Genomic DNA, 20,243 nt, shown 5'->3' with positions numbered 1-20,243 from the left:
ACTGTATGTGGGACACTGACTGAATGCAACAGATCAGACAGGATTCATATTAGTGCTTTACTGTTTACCTCCCAAACTAATTACAGTACAAGTTTCATTGTGATACAGACAAGAAAGGGATGATTTGGGAAATTAATAACAGCAGACAGATGTACATACAAATGCACTGACAAATTGTGTTAGAAAATACACAGCAAAAAAATTATTCTCTTAGTATTCTTTGTTTGGTTTTCTAGTATAAATATCTAAAACTTTGATATTATGTAAAAAACAAAACTATTTGATAGTTTTACCTGAAAACAGGCAAGAAAATAATATTGTTAAGCATTTAAAGTAATTGTTTTAAGGAAAAACTAACAACATTATTGTTTTTTTTTTACCTTTTCACTTCAAGTACACTTCAGTAAGTTTTCCAGACATGAGGGATCATGTAAAAAGTACAGCTCCTTCTGCTCATTTAAATACATGATATAAAACATTTAATAATTTAGAATCCAGATGCTGATGATTTGAGTCTTTATTGTTCATCTCTCCCAGACATTACATTTCTTTAAATGAGCTGCTTCAGAACATTAAATTAAAACAGATCCGTTCTTTAGGCTCAGTTCAAGTTCTATAAATATAAAAGATTCAATATTTGAAGTGTTTGATTTCACAGATGAGAAGAAATATACAAATAAAACTTTATAAAACACAGCAGAGACAAAAATAAAGCATATTTGTGTGTTAAAATCTGTAGCCTTATTTCCATCAGACACACCATCAACAGCTCAGATGAACAGATATGAGGAAGTGTGAAAAAAGTGTGAGGCTGAAGACAAGTCTATTTACAGATGGATGCGTCACTCTTTGTCTTCTTCTGAAGTGTTGATGTTGAAAGAAAAGAAAGGGAGGAGGGGTAAACATTCTCAAACTAACATATTCAGATTACTTTTCAAAGTAACTAGTAAAGTAACACATAACTTTTTTAATTTAGAAGGAAACATCAGAGTTACTTTTTCAGATCAGTAACAGCAGTTACTTTGTGTCCATGTGTTGAGTGACAGCTCTGGTGTTGCCATGGAGACAGAGATCAGGAGTCAGCTCAGTATTGAGTGTGAACATGATCTCACTGTAGATCTAGACTAAATATGAACATCTGTTTACTCAGAAACACATTCAGTGTTCCTCGAAACCAGTAAAAACTGTGAAAAACAAACTGAGAATATTATGCAAACCTGCAATTTATAGTTATGAGCTGGCCCTGAGCTCATAACCAGTTTATAACCAGCTGCTGTCCCGACCCAGCTTCCACTCCGAGATGTGTTTCAGAATCTGCTCCTTCCCTACAAAGAGCTTTAATATCAGAGACATCATTCTTCCTGATCTCTGTTTGATGTATAGAGTGTCTCCTGAGTGATACTTTGTCACGTATAGCGTGGGTCATCAAGAACCATCTTCTGATTAAAAGGGTGCATGGATATAATTGCTAAGGATTTCAGATGATCTCATCACCTTAACATTGGGTCGTTCCCATCTGAAAGAAAACCAAAGATCCGTGAACATTGTTAATATAAATGAATAAACGAATAAATAATTAATACACATAAACCCAGATAGGAAATAAAACATCCTAAATAAATAAGTGTCCTAAAGTCTCCTATTTAAAAACCGTCACTGCAATTTATGAAAAAATATAATTAATTAATTAAATATGTATGTGGGTGTGTTTGAAAATATTCCACGTAACGTTAACTCAATTTGTAATCGTTTACTTTTTTTTTTTTTTCACTTGTTCATAAGTAACTGTAATTTTGTTATTTGCAGTTTCATTTATTTTGTCATGTAACTAGTTACTCCCAACAGATTATTATTATTTTTTAAATTGTGATTCAACACATAAATTTTACTGAAAATATCTTTCTTTCTTACGTTGGAACGCGACTTGAACTCTGACCTCTAAACAAAATAAAAGTCTTCCGTCGTACAGCTGCAGTACTTCCGGTGTGTGTCGCGCTAGCAGCGATCGTTACACAGCAGCTTTGAGTGATTAACTGTGATAAATCGTCTAACATGGCCACATTCTTCGGTGAAGTCGTGTCTGTGTACTCGAGAGCTGTAGAAGAGGATGAGTATGATGATATGACGAATGAAGACGAGGAAGATGAGCAGATCCGCCGCGAAATAGAGGAGAAGAGGTGAAATCATGTTATCTGTGACAGAAACATCTCAGATAAACTCTTTAGTTTCGGTTTCAGTTCATCTACATGTGTTTCTGATGACTCCGATAGTTCCTATAGTTCATCTAAAGTTATTAAATAATGTCTGTGGTTATATCCAGAGTTATTGAACAGTAAGATTCGCTGATCTTTCTATTCATCAAAGAATCCTGACAAAACTGTGTTCAACATTGAAAATAATCAGAAATGTTTCTTGAGCAGTAAATCATCATATTAGAATGATTTCTGAAGATCATGTGACACTGAAGGAGGAATGATGCTGAAAGCTGTAATAAAGTCTGTGTGTGTGTGTCTGTCTGTGTGTGTGTGTGTGTGTGTGTGTGTGTCTGTCTGTGTGTGTGTGTCTGTGTGTCTGTGTCTCAGGTCAGTGGATGTTCATTGGCTCTCTCAGACAGGAGGCGGAGCTGTGGCGTGTTCAGATCTGATCATCGCTGGGGGTCTGAACGCCACCGGTGAGTTCTTCATCTTCATCCTCGTCTTCATCATCTTCATCACTGCAGAGGCTGATCAGACGCTGTGTTTCAGGCTTCGTCTCTGCGTATGTGCTGAGCTCGGGTGGATGGACGCCGCTGGCGTGGATCTCTCTGTGGAACGAGCGGAGCCCTGGATCCAGACGAGCAGACACGGCCCCGGGCCCCGGAGAACCGTCCTGTGTCCTGTACCAGCAGAACCACAACCCTTCTGTGAGGAACACTGCTCTTTAGGCCTTCTACACTTCAGCAGAACTCAAACATCGACTTACATTTTTATTTTATGCTAAAAATCATGAGAATATTAAGTAAACGTCATGTTCCATAAAAATATTTTGTATATTTCCTATCATAAATGTATCAAAACTTAATTTTTCATTAGTAATATTCATTGCTAAGAACTTCATCTGAACAACTTTAAAGATGATTTTCTCAATATTTAGATGTTTTTGCTCCCTCAGATTCCAGATTTTCAGATAGTTGTATCTCAGACAAATATTGTCCTCCGAACACACCACACATCACTGGAGAGATGATTTCTTCAGCTCGCTCTGAGTGTGTGTGTGTGTGTGTGTGTGTGTGTGTGTGTGTGTGTGTGTGTGTGCAGGTGCTGATATGCCAGTGCTCCTGTTACGTGGCTGAAGACCAGCTCTTCCAGTGGACGGAGAAGGTGAAGCGCAGACACTGGTGTGGTGTGGTGTGAGCTGATGGAGCGCTGCTCACTGTGTGCTGTCCGTCTGCAGGTGATGAGCTGTGTCCAGACCAGGGATCTGACCGTGACCGTCCTCTCTGACTGCAGTGCAGCTGAATACAAGACCTCAGACTACCTGAGTGAGAGCAGCGTGCCCTTCCTGCGCTCTCTGAGGACCAGCACACACACGGGCCCCGTGTCCAGCCCGGCCCTCGAGCAGCCCAACATCAGCACCGGCCTCGCTGCTGCAGGTACTGCCTTCTGAGAGCACCTCACGCTCATCACATCATTCACTTCAGGGTTTCTACAGCCTTGAGAGAGAGATTGAGCATCAGAGTATTTCACACAACTGTTTCCAGCACACTGAAACTCTGAAACACAACATCCTGCGCCAGTGGCGTAACGAACCAACACCGGGCCCTTAAGCAGCATTATCAAGGCGGGCCCCCCTACTACAACACATGATGACGCTACGCGCACCAAAAAAAAAAAAAAAAAAAAACAGCTGTGTGTCGGCGCACCATAATAACACATTGTTACTGTTACTGTCACCGCTTACCCTGCTTACCGATAGTTACGCCTGTGTCCTGCGCTGAACAACACTTGTGTAAAGTAAAAACACATCAGTTCAGCATTATGACCTGTAGATGGCAGCAGAGCAGCACTTACTGGCTTACTGTCATTCATTTATACCTTTCCTTTATACTTTGAAATGATCAAGTAATGATTATAAAATCACTAGGCTTTTATAAAATATCAAATAAAGAAATCAGAAAATCACAAAGTGCTTTGAAAACACTTCTGTTTTCAGTTTCATCAGTTTCATGTAGGACTACAGAAGTACACTATATACCTTATCTACAGGAAAAATAGATGTTCATTTTACTGTTGTTAATTAATATTTTAAGCTTAACTCAACTGTGTGTGTGTCTCTCTCGCTCTCTCTGTCTCTCTCTGTGTGTGTGTGTGTGTGTGTGTGTGTCTCTCTCTCTCTCTCTGTGTGTGTGTGTGTGTGTGTGTGTCTCTGTGTGTGTGTGTGTCTCTCTCTCTCTCCCTGTGTGTGTGTGTGCAGTGCTCAGTCACTGTCAGGTTCAGCGGATCCCTGCTGTTCTCCATCAGTGCTACAGTGATGTGCTCCAGCCGGACTCTCTCAGCATGCAGATGTACAGAGCGGCGGTGAGCGCAGTGCTGAAGGTGAGTGTGAGCTGCTCTGAGCTTCACTTCTTCTCGTCTCGTCTCGCAGGACTCAGTCTCTGTCTCTTGATTGCAGCTGGATCCGAGTCCCAGAGCAGACGTTCTGCAGAAGATCACGCGAGTCAGCGAGCTTCAGAGCAACCTCTACACATGAAGAAAGCACTTTATACTGCTCTGCATTTCTCAATTAAAGATGTGATGTTGTTTTATGTTGCTGTGATGAGCGTCTTTATTCAGTTTAAGTGAATTAAGTGTGTTTCTGAGTTTGGACGCGAGGTGGCGCCACATCCTTCATCTGTTCAAGCTCTGCTGATATAGTCTGGCTGTTTTATTATAGAAATATTTAAATCGTATTTTGGCATTTCTGGTTGCATAATGTCTCATAAGAATTTTTATTATATATAGGTATAATTTGATATTAAAAAGGACCTTTAGCAAATATTATATGCAAAAGCAGGTATACCTCAAACTAAAATAAAGACTTACACTTGCCATTTTATAACAAAGTATCATTTATTTATTTGTTATTATATTAGTGTTTTATTATAAATTTTCAAACAAAATGATAATTTTCTATTGAGAAATGGACTGGATTGTTGTTAAGAAAATATTAAATGTCAATAAAAGCAATGAAACTCAACGAAAGTCAATTACATATAGATGTTTGGAAAAGTATAGGGATATTTTATAATAATTTTGATTAAATTATAATTTTACATTAAGTGAAGGACTGAGTTATATGATATTTACCCCTCTCATAAACACACACAACAGAACATTTGAACAAAAGCAGGGAAATCTGAATGGAAGTTGTTTAATTATTAATATCGTGCACACTTCCATTGGTGTGTTAATCAGAGACGCTGAATGGATGTTCTTCATCTGTCCGCTGAAGGAGTGTGTGTTTCACGAGGATGATCTCAGTGTGTCCCTGATGAAGATCTCAGGTCTCCACACGTCCTGCAGCGCTGCGTTTGTTTCTGTGAACTGTGGGAGTTTACATTGAGTTCTGTTACTTCTATACTGACCAGAAAACATTGTCTATACCCCACAGTATCAGAAATGTCAGATTACACTATCTTTGTGGGGACATTTTGTCCTTACAATGTAGCATAAACAAATACACACTCACACACACACATACACACTTGTGTCCTAACTCCAGTCTTCGTGTGTCAGCTAGTTCTGAACTGAAAGAGGAATTCCAGAGTTACACATCCATCAGCATGAACGAGTGCTAGATGTGAGTCGCACTCTCTCACACACACACACACACACACACACCCTCACACACACACACTGATGAGTGTGTCTGATCATGCTCAGGTCCACTCCTGCATCTGTGTATGAACACATTCACATGTTGTACAGCTCTGGACAGTGTTAGAAAAGCTCTGGGAGTTTTACAGTCACACTCGTTTACACCGCTGGAAAACTCTAGAGTTCACTTCTTACTGTAATCATGGTTTTGTTATTTTACATCAATTTGTTATCTTAAGGTCCAGATCCATGTTCTGGATGATTACTAGGGTGATTTTGGGTGGTTGCTAATGTTTCTAGGTTGTTGTTAGGTGGTTGCTAGGGTGTTCAACAGTTTAAAGGGGGAAATCTCACTTAGTATGTTAGTAAAAGTGAAACTGTATGTATGCTTATATCTATAGCAGAAGAGTAACACAATCTGGTTTACCTGCCTCGGGTCAGTATGAGTGTTAGTAATGATGACGGTGGAGTTAGCAAACAGTAAAGAGTTGTGGGGAAATCCCTTCACTGATGCATCTGGCACACACACACACACACACACACACACACACACACCCACACACTCAGACACACACACACACACTGAACAGGTAAAGGAAGTTGATGAGTGAGTTCTTCACATGCAGCAGCTGGTGTGTGTAATAAACGCAGGTGTGTGTCTGTGTTAACCCATCGCTGACCAGTGCTTCATCACCTGAGCTCACAGTCATCTCACAGATAAATAACTAACCTGAACAGCCATCAACCAGCGGCCTCGTTCATATCAGTGTCATATATATTGATATACATTTTTATATTCTCTTTATTTTTCTACATTGGCACTGGAGCCTAATCCAGTCATGTGTGTAAATGTTTCAAACTTGAGATGTATACATCATCTGAAGCTGAATAAATCATAATGAATAAATGATCTCTTCATTGATGTGTGGTTTGTTCGGAGGACAATATTTGTCTGAGATACAACTATTTAAAAATCTGGAATCTGAGGGAGACAAAAAAATCGAAATATTGAGAAAATCATCTTTAAAGTTGTTCAGATGAAGTTCTTAGCAATGCATATTACTAATCAAACATTAAAGCTACAGTCCATGAGTGTTGTCTCTTTGTTTGTAAACCAGGAGCGGCAGTTTCTCGTGGAATCATCTTCCATGCGTTGCTCCAGCGCGGATGAATCTGTTTTGAGGTGAATGTGTAGTTGTTTATTCTGAACCAAAAAGCAAAGTATGCTCCTATCATAATGTTTGTCTTTAAAACTCTTGTGTAAACCCAGCCTATCTGTAATCAGAAGCACATTTAAAACTGGAATATAATTTATTTTAATTTACATGTGTTTCGTATAATCTTTCTTGATTACAATCCGCCATCAAAACGATTTTTTGACATTTAATTATTCCCGCTTCTTTTGTTTACAGATGTGACGTAATGAAGCAGTGCGATGCTCGAATTTCCCGCGAAAACCTGCCCGAACCACTCCGATGAGAAAACATGATTATAAACGACCTGTTGTGAATCAGCCTAAAGTAAGGAGAGAGTGTAGAAAACGGGCTGGTTATGTGCTTCCTCAAATATTGAATTTGGATCATTTTAACCCAAGAAAGTCACAGTGCAGCTTTAAGTTTTGATATAGCTTTTTACAGTATGAAATGTACTAGATATCTTCATGAACATGATCTTTACTTAATATTCTAATGATTTTTGTCATAAAAGAGAACTGTATAATTGTGACTCATACAGTGTATTGTTGTGTATTTCTACAAATATACGTCTGTGACACTGATGCTGCTTCTGTGCTGCAGGGACACGTCTGTATATGAATCATGCTGTATATAATGTGTAGTTGTTATTTAGGGATGATCTGATCTGAGGCTGCAGGTGGGACAAAGTTCTGAGTCAGAAAACACCTGATCTCAACATCAGGGCAATCACGCGTGTGTCGGACTGCACAGATGTGTTCAGTTCCTCTGTCGTTTCTGTGACTCAAGGCCTTCCTGTGATTGTGTGATTCCTGTGTGACCGACACACACTGTGCTGAGCTCACACCCAGAGAGATGCAGTGCTGACCGGTCTACAGGAGCGAGACCACTCCCCAGAAACAGCACTGACTCTGTCTGCCCGGACGTGTGTGTGTGTGTGTGTGTGTGTGTGCGTGTGTGAGAGAGAGAGAGAGTGTGTGTGTGTTTGTGCGCAAGTTTAACTAGGGCCTAATGTCCTCACTCACATTGTGAAACACTTTCCAGACACACTGATGAGGAAGTGTCCAAAGACCACGTGATGTCCAGCACAAACACAGCTGATTTAAAGGATTGAGAACAGACTCTTAAAAACACTTGAACGGATCAATAACTCTTCATCATAAATCTGTCTTCATATTCATCTTCACAATAGACCCGCTCTGAAGAGCAACTGTGTATAGAGAATACATATAAACACACTTCTGTACAAACATAAGGACACGGTGAGGAATAATCACATGGTTTCTGTAGAAGTTATGATAATAATAATAGTTCTGTGTCTGTGAAGTACAGCAGATGCAGACTGGAGGAGTCTGGTATAAGACGTTCCCCGTGAGATCACAAGCACACGTCTCTCAGCTCAGCGTCTAGATTTGTATTATTATTAAATCAACACTTGTATGTAGATAGCAAAAAGCTGAGAAAACCGTACATCAGGATCATATTCAGTAATATAATCAGAGTAAAGCTGCAGTAGATGTCTCCCATCAGAACTCCTTTAACACTTTCTGGATCCACACTTCACTCGCTAGCATCAGACTGTTCTCATTATACACTGTTAGTGTTGAGGATCGTTTCTGCGTCTTCCTGGTCTGTGTTTTTGATCAGTGACTCATTCAGGAGATGTGTAACAGCGCCCCCTAGTGTATAACAGTGAGAACACGGACACTTCTGTGTTTGGCAGGGAAAGAGTTAAAGCCAGGTGTAGGGTGATGTTATTAAAGCTCAGTCTCTCCAGATGTGCTTCAATCCTGAAACTGTGGCTGGATCAGAAACCGTCGGCTGTGATGATGACCTCAGAGAAGCGATCCCCGCCGTGTGCTGGGAAAAACAAGCTCTCGTCATCCCAGGAATCATCAGGTTCAGTGATTAAGTGTTGCACGCTCGACTGACCCCCGCTGAGGTCTGGACGTGACGCAGGGTTCCCGCCGCCGCTTCAGTCCTCGGTGTCCGGCTGAACTCCCAGAATGCCGTGCAGCTCCTCCACCGTGTATCCCAGCAGGCTCTGCAGGTCGCAGACGAAGCGGTACACATAGCGCTTCCCTGACGTCTTGTGGATGATGTTCTTGTCGTAGTAGTAGCGCAGGCCTCGGCTCAGCTTCTCGTAGTTCATCTTGGGCTTGTTCTTCCTCTTCCCCCAGCGGCGGGCCACCTGATGACACAACAACATCCTGGTTACAGAGAGCTCAGCAGCGTTCAACAGTAGATGTAGTAGATGTTAGAGCAGACTCCTCATCCTCACCTCGTCGGGGTCGGTGAGCTTGAACTCCCAGCCGTCTCCGGTCCAGCTGATGATGCTCTGACAGCTGCTGTCCGTCAGCAGCTCCAGCAGGAACTGCCACAGCTGGATGGGGCCACTTCCTGTTCCGCACCAAACACAGAGGTCAGAGTCATACTTCAGTTACAGATCTTACAGAAGTTCACTGAGGTTTGATACATGAAGGTTTTGAATCAACAACAATTTATAGATTTTTACACTTACAGAGCCATAAAAAGTTCTCTATTTTACCTTACATTTTGTAATAATTATTAATGTCAATTTATTTTAAAACAACAAAATGTGCATTGATATGATTAATAAATATGCATATTTAAAGCTATGTAGAATAATAAATATGATAACAGAATAATAGATCTGGATATTATTATTATTAATAAATATAAATAATTATTCATAGCAATGCATATTTTAAATATAAATAAAATAATATTTTAATTAATAAATGTTTTTTTTAATTAATATAAATATTAATGTGCACACTTAAAATAGGGCTTAGAATAATAAATATAAATTTGAATGATTCATAAATATATAACCAATGCACATTTTAAATAGGGTCAGAAGAATAAATCTGACTTTTTAAAATCAACAAATTTGAATATCTCATATTATGCATTTGAAATGGGGTTAGAATGGAATCTATAATCTAAATATTAATATTTGTTTTTATAGCAATGCATAATTTCACTTATTTCTAGAATTTCTAAAACAACAAAATAGCTCAGATACATTGGAACGGTTTCCGCTGGACTCCTAATGTAGTGATAAACTGGTGTTTGTGTTGCAGGTGTCCACAGACGCCGGTGTTAGCGTGTGGAGGAGACGCACCGGTGAATCCAGCGAGCACGGCGGCGGGGATCACGGGTCTGCCCTGCTCCAGAGGCTCGTTCCTCTCCTGGACGTAGTCTTTGAAGGACAGGCCGTGTTTGCGGAGGCCCAGCGGAGCTGAGACCAGCTCCTCCTCGAAGCTGTCGTAGGACGGGACGCGCTGGGCATCAGCGAGCGATGAGTGACTGCCCCAGGAGCGCAGGACACTCTCAGAGCCATCCACACTCTCCACGCTCTCCACCGACGTCTGCTCGCAGGACGAGACTGTGGAGAACAGAGCACTGCGTCACACACTGATCAGACACTCGACAGACAGAGACACGAGCGAGAGCTGACCTGCGCTGAGACCTGGACACGCTTTCATGTAGCTGACGCTGACCGTGCTGAGCTGAGGTCTGGAGTACAGAGAGAGCTCCTGACCACACGCCGTCTGGAAGAGATCCCGCAGGAGACTGCCACGAGACTCCGGGACCTTCAGAGAAGCCTCCTCCAGACACACACCTGCACAGCAAACAACATCAGCTCAATTACACCGCGTTTACATATCCAATGAGGGAGCGGCTCATTAAATATGTGCTCATTTGCATATAATTCAGATGAATTCAGACTTAAAATTCTTAAGTGTGGACTTCTTTTTTTTTATTACTCTGTAAATCAGAGAATACTGTCAACAGACAGAAATCAAAGATGTTTTTAGGAGTGAAATTCACTTTAATTCAGCTTCAGCCTCTATTCTCACCTAAAGCTTGGATTCTGTCCAGAACAGATCTAATAATGCACTTGTACACCAGGAAACACTCACCGCTCGACCAGCTGCCCTCGCGACTCAAGACTCTGGCCTCTTCCTGTTCCTGACACGCTGCAGGAAGTAAAGCACAGCCAATCAGACGTGAGCTCATACCTCTCCAGTCTAACTCTGACACCGCTGTCCTCCGTTACCTCTCATCATCTGCTCCAGATGCTCCCACAGGATATCACCCACGAAATCCGGAGCCAGATCCAGGAATCCGTCCTTGCCCAGGTCACACAGCTCCTGTCCGCTCAGGTCAAACTTGAAGAAGTTGATGTTGGTCAGACTGAACTCTCCGGACGCCCAGTACAGCCACTGCAGGACGTGCTGCTTGGTCCACTTACACGGGTCTGAGGACAGAGAGAGCGTCAGGAACACATCCGTCCTCTAAACACACGGCAGAGAGGAGCAGACACTCACTGTTGGAGATCCCACAGACACGCTGGACCTTGGAGAAGCCGTTAAAGCTGTCCTTCAGCGCCTGACTGACCAGGGCTTTACTGCAGGGGGTCAGCAGAGGAACGGAGCACACCCCGGCATCTGCAGCACAAGTGAGATCTGTGTCAGCTTACATACACATACAGCTGTGTGTGTGAGGTTCTGCTGGTGTTGTTTACCCTGAGAGAGACAGTCCAGACCGGACGGGACCTCCTGAGCCGCCTGCTCCTCCTCGACCGGATAACACCCCGAGAACAGAGACATGGGGTCCTCGAACAGCTCAAACGCTGCCTGACGCTGAGACACATAAAACACAACAGATTACCCTCCATAATAACAGCCATAAACTCCAGACAGTGAGAGAAGAGACTGCTGATTGAGCACAGGCAGGAAACCCCAGAGGACACGCCTCGCGCATGACGTCATCGCCCAAGCACTCATCTGTACCACCATATATGGTCTTCCTGTTCCGTGCCCGCGAACACCAGCTGGCCTCCAGCGCGGAGCTTAACCAATCAGATCACAGCACAGACCCGCCCTTATCTAATCTCTCTCTCTCTCTCTCTCACACACACACACACACACACACACACAGCTCACCTTTAGAGTGTTTCTGAATCCAGGTAAAAGAGGCTCCATGTCCAGTGATCTAAAACAGAAAAAAAAAAAAAAAAAGATCAAACAAATACTTTCTTGTTGTTGTTGTTGTTATTAATATTATTATTATTCCAGAAATCTGCAATTACATCCAAGCAACACAGCGTGTTAATTGATTTTAAAATGACCACATTCATTTAGATAAATGTCTGATCAGAAGTGAATCTTTAACAATCAGTTCATATAGAGTCAAACGTGAATGTGATTCCTGATTCAACGAGTCACTGATGATCGAGTCACTAGAGAATGGGATTCATATACATTATATAACACACTACTCTACACGATCCAAATCAGGTTTTTCAAAGCTGATCAATAAACACAACACAGAATCGAATAAATAGAACAAATATAAAATAAAGAGAGCGAAGTGACTCGAGCAGCTCTGTGTTTCTGACTGAGAGTGAAAACACTGATCGGGTTCACAGCTGACGTCACTCACCTGTTGAATCCTCGCAGAAAGCTTGAGCTGAATCCGCCGTCAGCAGTGTGTTTTATTCCTCTGATCGATCCGCTCACTGTCCTGATATATCGACCGATCGATCCTGTGTGTCGCGTCTCGTCTGAGCGCGGGAGTTTATCAGCGAGTCCAGCGGGAGCGCGCGCGGCGGTGGGCGGGGCCAATGAAAGACAGCAGCCAATCAAGTCACAGACTGAAGGTTCGCCACACCTGAGATTTACTGTCATTATTTCATTACAAACAGACAGCACGGACTAGAGACACAAATTTAGCTATCTTAAGATGTCCTTCTTACACATATTGCATATACTTCCTATTAATAACATTTAATTATGCATATTACATACACCCAAGCCAAACCCTAACCATACGGTAAGTACATATAGTTAATTAATATTACTCAGTACTTAGACACCATAGAGTATAACCAAAATTAGGTTACAAGTATAACTCTTGTTGTATTTTGAATAAAACACACATATCAAATTACAATGATTAATATCACTCATTAAACGAATCTTTAAATAAATATATTACTATAATAATAATAATATGATACAGTGAAATAATGAAACTGAGTTTATTAATAATAAGCTAACAGTTTCATTGAAATCACATTAAGTAGTGCTTTTATTTTGCCGAATAGCGCATGAAGAGTTTATTTTATTTCACATTCTCTTTAATCATCTATGATCTTTAATCATAAGAGCAGCGCGCGATATTTTAACTTGAATCAGTTGCTGCTAATATTTGTTACAATGTTATTTTAAAGTATTGTTGTCGTCATAAACACATTGGTTTGTGGTCTTAATAGTTTAAAAGCGTTTACTGCGCATTTGTTATTTTTAATAATTTACTAATGAACCGGAAGTCGCGTACATTCACAGAAAATAGCTTCATATCCGCTTTGCAAAATGAGGTGGATAAGTTGCCCCATTTACTGTAAGCCACGATAGACTCTGTATTTATGACTAGAATCATTACATTAAAGTGTATCATGACAGATTTTATCATTTTTCATTAGAATTCATAAAAACTCTTCGACGCATGATGATTCAATTTGGAATTAAGGCAACAACAATAACTTTATTTGACCTTTAATATGATTAAAAGTGCTTCTCAAATGTAAAATAATCAGTCCAGTCTGACACAGCTAGAGACTCGCATCACTTAAGATATCATGCATGTCATAGATGCTTATTTACTAAATAATTTTAGAAACAGGAAAGCTCAATGAAATATATTTTTGAAATTGAAAGTATATTAAGTTTTACATTTCATTTGCTGAAGTATATCGGTGTCAATAAAATACATGCAGTTTTACAGTATTCCACATGTGTTATATGTTCATGTTTTTCTTCAAATGTGAAATATTCTGTTATTTTAGTGTCAAAACAAATTCATATTTTTTTGGTAATATTTTGAATACATTTTTATATTTTCCACTTTCATTCTTGTTTTTCTGTTGTTGTTTTTTTATGTATTTTGTCGAATAAATGTGTACATTTTCAGTTGTTTTTAATATGTATAAAATGTAAGTTTTATAACTCATTTTTGTATCTGTTTTGGTTTTAGTTATTCAAGTACATAAATGTAAACTAATTTCAAAACAAGCAAAAACTAAAAAAAATGTTTTATATATTGTATTATATATTTCAGTTAACATTAATTACCCTGAATTGGATCTCTTGGATTGAAATAAATGGAGGGCAAAATATTTTCAAATGTTTATAAAAATATATGTTTATATTTTTACAACTTTTTTAATATTTATGTATATAAAGTGTTTTAGTAAATATGTATATTTTTTTACCTTTTTTTGTATATTTTGCAACATTTCAAAATGTATATATTTGTGGCTGGATAGTCACTTAGTTCACACTTTTTAGTTCACATATTAATTATTATTAAAGGACTGAGTACAATTATCTACAATCTTTGTAACGAAATATAGAAAAATAGTCGATTCTCAGGGAAACTGTGCAAAACGATCGCTTCACTTACCAAAATCTGTCAGACATACACTCTTAGAAAAAAGGGTTAATTGGGGTTCTAAATAGAACCATGGGGTTCTTTACTCAACTCCAAAGAACCTTTGATGCTAAAAAGGTTCTATAATGACAAGAAAGAACCCTTTTGGCACAAAGTTTCTTTAGGCTATTATTCATTCATATATTACATTATACTGCAACATTTTGTATTTGTAATTAAATTATTGTTTGTAGTAACTTAATATCACATTTTAATCATGCTGATTTTTGGAGAAAAACTGAAATGGCACTCTTCGTGTGATATTGATTAACTACATAAAATGATATAAATATATACATTTTCTAACCCCCATATCTTGAATTTTGTGATCATTCACATGCATTCATAAATGCATTTTAATACACCGAATAATGCAGTGAAAGAACGCACTCAAACTGCGCACGCGCCACACGCACTAGTATGACTTCATCATGTAACTTTACATTAGCCTAGATGCCTGCACTTTTTAGGCACGATTTGTTTAGTTTTTGAATATACTTGATACTGTTAAAAGGCACATCATTAAAACAAAAAAATACGAGTTCACATATCACACCAAAACACACGTGGAAAACGTAATAAGAAATAGCTATTAAATTAGTTAAAAATGCCTATCCATATACAGCTATGATTCGCGAACCCCAAACTGACTCAAATGATCCGCGCACCCGCTCCGAACTCCCGAAATGACTCAAATGATTCGCGAACCCGCTCCGAACTCCCGAACTGACTCAAATGATTCGCGAACCCGTTTCGAACTCTCGAACTGATTCAAATGATTCGCGAACCCGCTCCGAACTCCCGAACTGATTCAAATGATTGAATCTCCAAAGAACCTTTTATGGTTCTATAATGATAAGAAATAACTCTTTTGGCACATAGGTTCTTTAGGCTATTATTCATTCATATATTACATTATTCTGCAACATTTTGTATTTGTAATTAAATTATTGTTTGTAGTAACTTAATATTACATTTTAATCATGCTGATTTTTGGAGAAAAACTGAAATGGCGCTCTTCGTGTGATATTGATTAACTACATAAAATGATATAAATATATACATTTTCTAACTTTGTTGGTTGTGTATCTTTTTTTGTCTAATTTGTTCATTTGATAGCTCTTCACTATGTTTAATAAGAAGTTACTACTTGTATAAAATAATAAATGGTGGTAGATAAAGTACTATCAAATAAAGGGTTAAAAATAGCTCATTTGGAGGATGGAGGAGGAGTGGCTTTTTATGTTCAGAATCAAATACCAGTAAAGACTAGACAGGACCTTGGTTGTATCGGGGTCGAAGCGCTATGGTTGGAAGTGCAGTTGCCACATTTAAAGCCTATTCTAGTTGGTTGCTGCTATAGGCCACCTAATGCACCAATAGTCTGTTTAGATCGAATCTGTTACATGTTCGATATAGTCTATGATTCAGATATGGAGATTTTTTTTTAGGTGACCTAAATATTGATTGGAGTTTGAAAAATTGCTCATTGAAAAATAAGTTGCATTCTATAGCCGACACGTGCAATTTGTCACAACTGGTCACAAAGCTTTTTTATAATGCTGATGGGACAAAAACGGAAACATGCATAGATTTACTTTCTACTAATGCTACAGATTTGTGTTCAAAAGCAATCTCAATTTGTGTTGGCTGTAGCGATCATAATCTAATCGCAATTAACAGAAAAAGCTACATTCTCAAACCTGGTCAGAAGATTATAATCAAACGGATTTTTAAAAACTTCAATGAGGCTAGTTATTGTGCCGATATTAGAAATATTGAGTGGTCACAAGTCTTAAGGGAAGCAGATCTTGATTTAGCTTTGGAGGTTTTTACAAATTTATTAATGCCAGTTGTTGACAAACATGCCCCACTAAGGTGATTGACAGTAAGAAATATTGCTTCTCCATGGTTAGATGCTGAACTTAAAGAATATATGAGGAAAAGAGATAAATTAAAGTTAGAGGCAAGCTTGTCAGGGGATAATGGATTATGGGAAAGGTACAAGCAATTAAGAAATTTTGTTACAAAGTTAAACAGAACAAAAAAGAAGAACTATTACGAGCATAAATTTGAGGAATTAAAATCAAACAGGAATAAATTATGGAATACATTAAACCAATTAACAGGGCTGTACCAAGATTTTTAGACGTAGGTGATACTTTTTTGAATAAACCTGCTGATATAGATAATTATTTAGGAGATTACTTTACAAAGAAAGTCCAGGATTTACAAAAAGATATGATTTCACAGGACTACCCTGATTTATCTTTTAAGATGATTAAAGATACAATCATGCTTAATAAATCATGTACATTTAAATTCGATAGAGTAAGTCTAACTATTGTAGAAAACATATTAAAGTCAATGAAAGATAAACTTGCTGCTGTTGATGAATTTGTATTTCTTTAAAAATGGGTTAAATTCACTTTATCAACATGCCTATAAGAAAGGCTATAACAACAGCCTTAGTTCAGATGACAGAGGATTGGTTGCATGAAATTGATGATAGAAAATTAGTTGGTACTGTAATGTTAGGTCTGAGTACAGCATTTGATTTAATTGATTATGATCTACTATTGAAGAAATTGAGCTGTAATGGATTTGAAAAGTGTGCAATCCAATGGATTTATAGTTATCTTACTAATAGGAGTTTAATGTACTGTTTAATGGTAGTTATTCAGAGACAAAGTTTCTGCACTGTGGGGTGCCTCAAGGGAGTTGCCTCGGACCACTGTTATTTTCTATTTTCATTAATGATTTGTCTTTTGTTTTGCAGTGTGCCACTATTGCCCTATATGCAGATGACTTGACTATTTTTGTGTCTGATTATGACTCTGCCAGACTTAATAATGTATTAAACAATGAATTAAAATTAATAGAAAATTGGAACATAGAAAATAAGTTAATTATTAATGTTGTGAAGAGTAAATGTATGATGTTGGGATCTAATCATCTTTTAAAAGATTCCCCTGCTTTGAACTTATCAGTTGGTGGTTTGATCATCGAACAAGTGGCTGAGACCAAATTGCTTGGCGTGAATGTGAACAGCAGGTTGACCTGGAACGCTCAGATAAAACTAATATTGAATAAAATGGGCAGCAGTATGGCTGTACTTCGTCATTGCAGGAAATGCATACTGATTCGCATACGGAAAACTTTGGTGGAATCAGTAGTTTTGTGTCATCTGGATATTGGTCCATCATTTGTGCTGCAACTACAGAGAATAATTTAAACAGATTGCACAAAATAAAGCTTCTAGGCTTGTACTAAACTGTTCTTTTAGAACAAGTATTAGGGACATGCTCAATCAGTTAAGAAGCAGAATTAATTATTCTATTATTAAATTCTTAAAAAATATAATTATTACAAAAGCACCTGAAATTATTTATAATAGATTGATTTTCTTCAGTGATGTTCATACTTATTCCACTCGTCAATCAAGTGAAGAGCGTTTCTTGTTACCTGTCTGTTGAACAAATCAACTGCAAAGAACACCGTGTTTTAGAGAAATGATGGCATGGAACTCGCTCCCAGTGTTTTTGGTTTCAGAGAGTAACAATGTTAGTTTTTCCAAAAGACTGAGATTGTATTTATTTACTTTGGAGTAATTGTAATTATAGAATTAATAATTACTGCATAATGAGCTATGGCAATTTAAATTAGATTTTTTATACTATTATATTTTATTATATTTAGTATACTATACTATGAGAGTGGTAATATTTCGTATTTGGAAGAGCTTATGTTGTAATTGTTATGTTTAATGTGTTATGCTGTGTTGTTTGTGTGTGATAGTAACAAATATTGCTGCAAGTGTGACTGCATCATATAATTATTATTTATTAATAATGTTCATCGTCTGGCTGACTAGGTCTTGTATTAATTCCAGTGATTCGCGAACCAGCTCCGAACTCCCGAAATGACTCAAATGATTCGCGCTCCGCTACGAACTCCCGAACTGATTCAAATGATTCGCGAACCCGCCGCTACGAACTCCCGAACTGATTCAAATGATTCGCGAACCCTCCGCTACGAACTCCCGAACTGATTCAAATGATTCGCGAAGCCGCTATGAACTCCCGAACCGATTCAAATGATTCGCGAAGCCGCTACGAACTCCCTAACTGATTCAAATGATTCGCGAACCAGCTCCGACCCAGATAGCAAACTGACATAGAATCAAAGTAGAATCGACCTTTCTCGTGGCGTCGAAATGACGTTGATCTCCGACGTCGATCCAACATCGTTTTGCTCATCGGGTTAACGTTGATCCGAGGTCAGGCACGCCATTCAAAACTAACGGAAAATCGACGCAATTGGTTCCCTTACCTAACGTTGAATCGACCTTGATTTTCAGTTAGTTGAAACGACGTCAGAGAATCAATACGTTTTCAACCTAAATTCGATCTAATTGGTTTGCTTACCTAACGTTGAAACGACGTTGATTTCATTTGGGTAAAACTACTTTACTATTAATATTTTCTGATTGTTTTAAAAATCTCACATACTTACTACTAAATAAATAAGTAAAACTTTATTAAACACATCACATTCAGTCACAATTGCTTTATTATTTATACAATACAGTTTATACACAGTTACAAATACAGCACAAACCTTCTAAGTCAAGAAAATGCTTTTACACACAAATAGACACATAAATAGGTATAAAGAATATTATAGGCTAATATAAATTGTGTCAAGTAACAAATTAAAAGCTGTATTCACTGAATTAACAATATATATATATATATATATATGACCAAATGTGTTTGACTTTCTTTCAGTGGGTCACAAAAGAAGATGCAAGACAGAACCTTAAAAAAAACTGACAGCCTCAGTCACAGTTCACTATCATTGCTTTTCTAAAAATATTATATATATTTATATATACACATATAAAAAAATAATGGTGACTGAGGCTGTCACTCTTTGCTTTTGTGTTCCACAAAATAAAAGACATATGAGTGAGATGATGATTTATAAAGAAGACAGAAGTACATAGTAGATCGACCTGTGTTCTGCTGGGGGTTCTCTGTTCTAAAACTGCTTCAGTTTGAGCTGAAATAAACACTGGTCAGAGCCAGAGAACACAGATCTTCTGTCCTCAGATCAAGATCTGAATATGTTTGTGTGACACTTGATCAACTTCTCACACTCTGTCCTGCTCTCTGTCACACTGAGTGTTGCTTAGCAACCTGTGGCCTTCAGTTCCTGTGTGTGAGAGTGGCATGTGTGAAAACACACACACACACACACACACACACACACACACACACACACACACACACACACACACACACACACACACCCACAAACACACACACACACACACACACACACACACACACACACACACACACACACATAAGACAAACATGAAGTCTCTGAATGCGTGTTGTTATGATGAGCAGAATCTGGTAACCATGGACACTGAATGTTTGTGCAGTGGTCATATTCATATTCATAACTCCTGAGTAGATCGAGGAGAGAATCAGAGCAAACACAGGACTGAACTGTTGTTGTGTTGGTGAAGTCAGCAGTGTTTCTGAGCTTACTGTGTGTGTGTGTGTGTGTGTGTGTGTGTGTGTGTGTGTGTGTGTGTGTGTGGCGCCTCCTGCTGGAGAAGATCAGATCACTTCAACTGACATTACATTTCTGCTGGAATAATTCAGTAGTAGTTTAATTC

At 38.6% G+C, this 20,243-nt stretch overlaps 2 protein-coding genes across 2 annotated transcripts; one reads left to right on the top strand and one right to left on the bottom strand.

Annotated features, from left to right (window-relative positions):
• Positions 1–1,960: 1,960 nt before the first annotated feature.
• Positions 1,961–4,783, top strand: psmg1 (proteasome (prosome, macropain) assembly chaperone 1). The gene is made up of 7 exons (XM_052566589.1): positions 1,961–2,177; positions 2,583–2,671; positions 2,745–2,902; positions 3,297–3,359; positions 3,433–3,631; positions 4,453–4,574; positions 4,651–4,783. Exons 1-7 carry the CDS (start codon positions 2,053–2,055, stop codon positions 4,726–4,728), a joined length of 834 nt encoding a protein of 277 aa, XP_052422549.1. The 5' UTR covers positions 1,961–2,052; the 3' UTR covers positions 4,729–4,783.
• A 3,391-nt stretch (positions 4,784–8,174) lies between these two features.
• LOC127966830 (protein C-ets-2) lies at positions 8,175–12,651 on the bottom strand. Its single transcript, XM_052568111.1, has 10 exons — positions 12,503–12,651; positions 12,004–12,052; positions 11,583–11,700; positions 11,386–11,505; positions 11,115–11,315; positions 10,978–11,034; positions 10,512–10,676; positions 10,176–10,439; positions 9,309–9,427; positions 8,175–9,218 (listed from the first exon to the last, which is right to left on the bottom strand). The coding sequence occupies exons 2-10, from the start codon at positions 12,040–12,042 to the stop codon at positions 9,003–9,005; spliced, it is 1,299 nt and encodes a 432-aa protein (XP_052424071.1). The 5' UTR covers positions 12,043–12,052; positions 12,503–12,651; the 3' UTR covers positions 8,175–9,002.
• Positions 12,652–20,243: the final 7,592 nt, after the last annotated feature.

This window comes from Carassius gibelio, chromosome B10 (assembly GCF_023724105.1).
Source record: "Carassius gibelio isolate Cgi1373 ecotype wild population from Czech Republic chromosome B10, carGib1.2-hapl.c, whole genome shotgun sequence".
Taxonomy (NCBI): domain Eukaryota; kingdom Metazoa; phylum Chordata; class Actinopteri; order Cypriniformes; family Cyprinidae; genus Carassius; species Carassius gibelio.
Note: the sequence above shows the minus strand (reverse complement) of the source record. Positions and strands in the feature narration are given on the sequence as shown.

Coding starts and splice junctions, on each gene's coding strand:
- psmg1 (XM_052566589.1), top strand. CDS start 2,053: ATGGCCACATTCTTCGGTGAAGTCGTGTCTGTGTACTCGAGAGCTGTA. Junction 2,672..2,744: donor TGGGGGTCTGAACGCCACCG/GTGAGTTCTTCA, acceptor GCTGTGTTTCAG/GCTTCGTCTCTGCGTATGTG. Junction 3,360..3,432: donor TCTTCCAGTGGACGGAGAAG/GTGAAGCGCAGA, acceptor GTCCGTCTGCAG/GTGATGAGCTGTGTCCAGAC.
- LOC127966830 (XM_052568111.1), bottom strand. CDS start 12,042: ATGGAGCCTCTTTTACCTGGATTCAGAAACACTCTAAAG. Junction 11,316..11,385: donor TGTCTGTGGGATCTCCAACA/GTGAGTGTCTGC, acceptor CTCTGTCCTCAG/ACCCGTGTAAGTGGACCAAG. Junction 9,219..9,308: donor AGCTCACCGACCCCGACGAG/GTGAGGATGAGG, acceptor TTGTGTCATCAG/GTGGCCCGCCGCTGGGGGAA.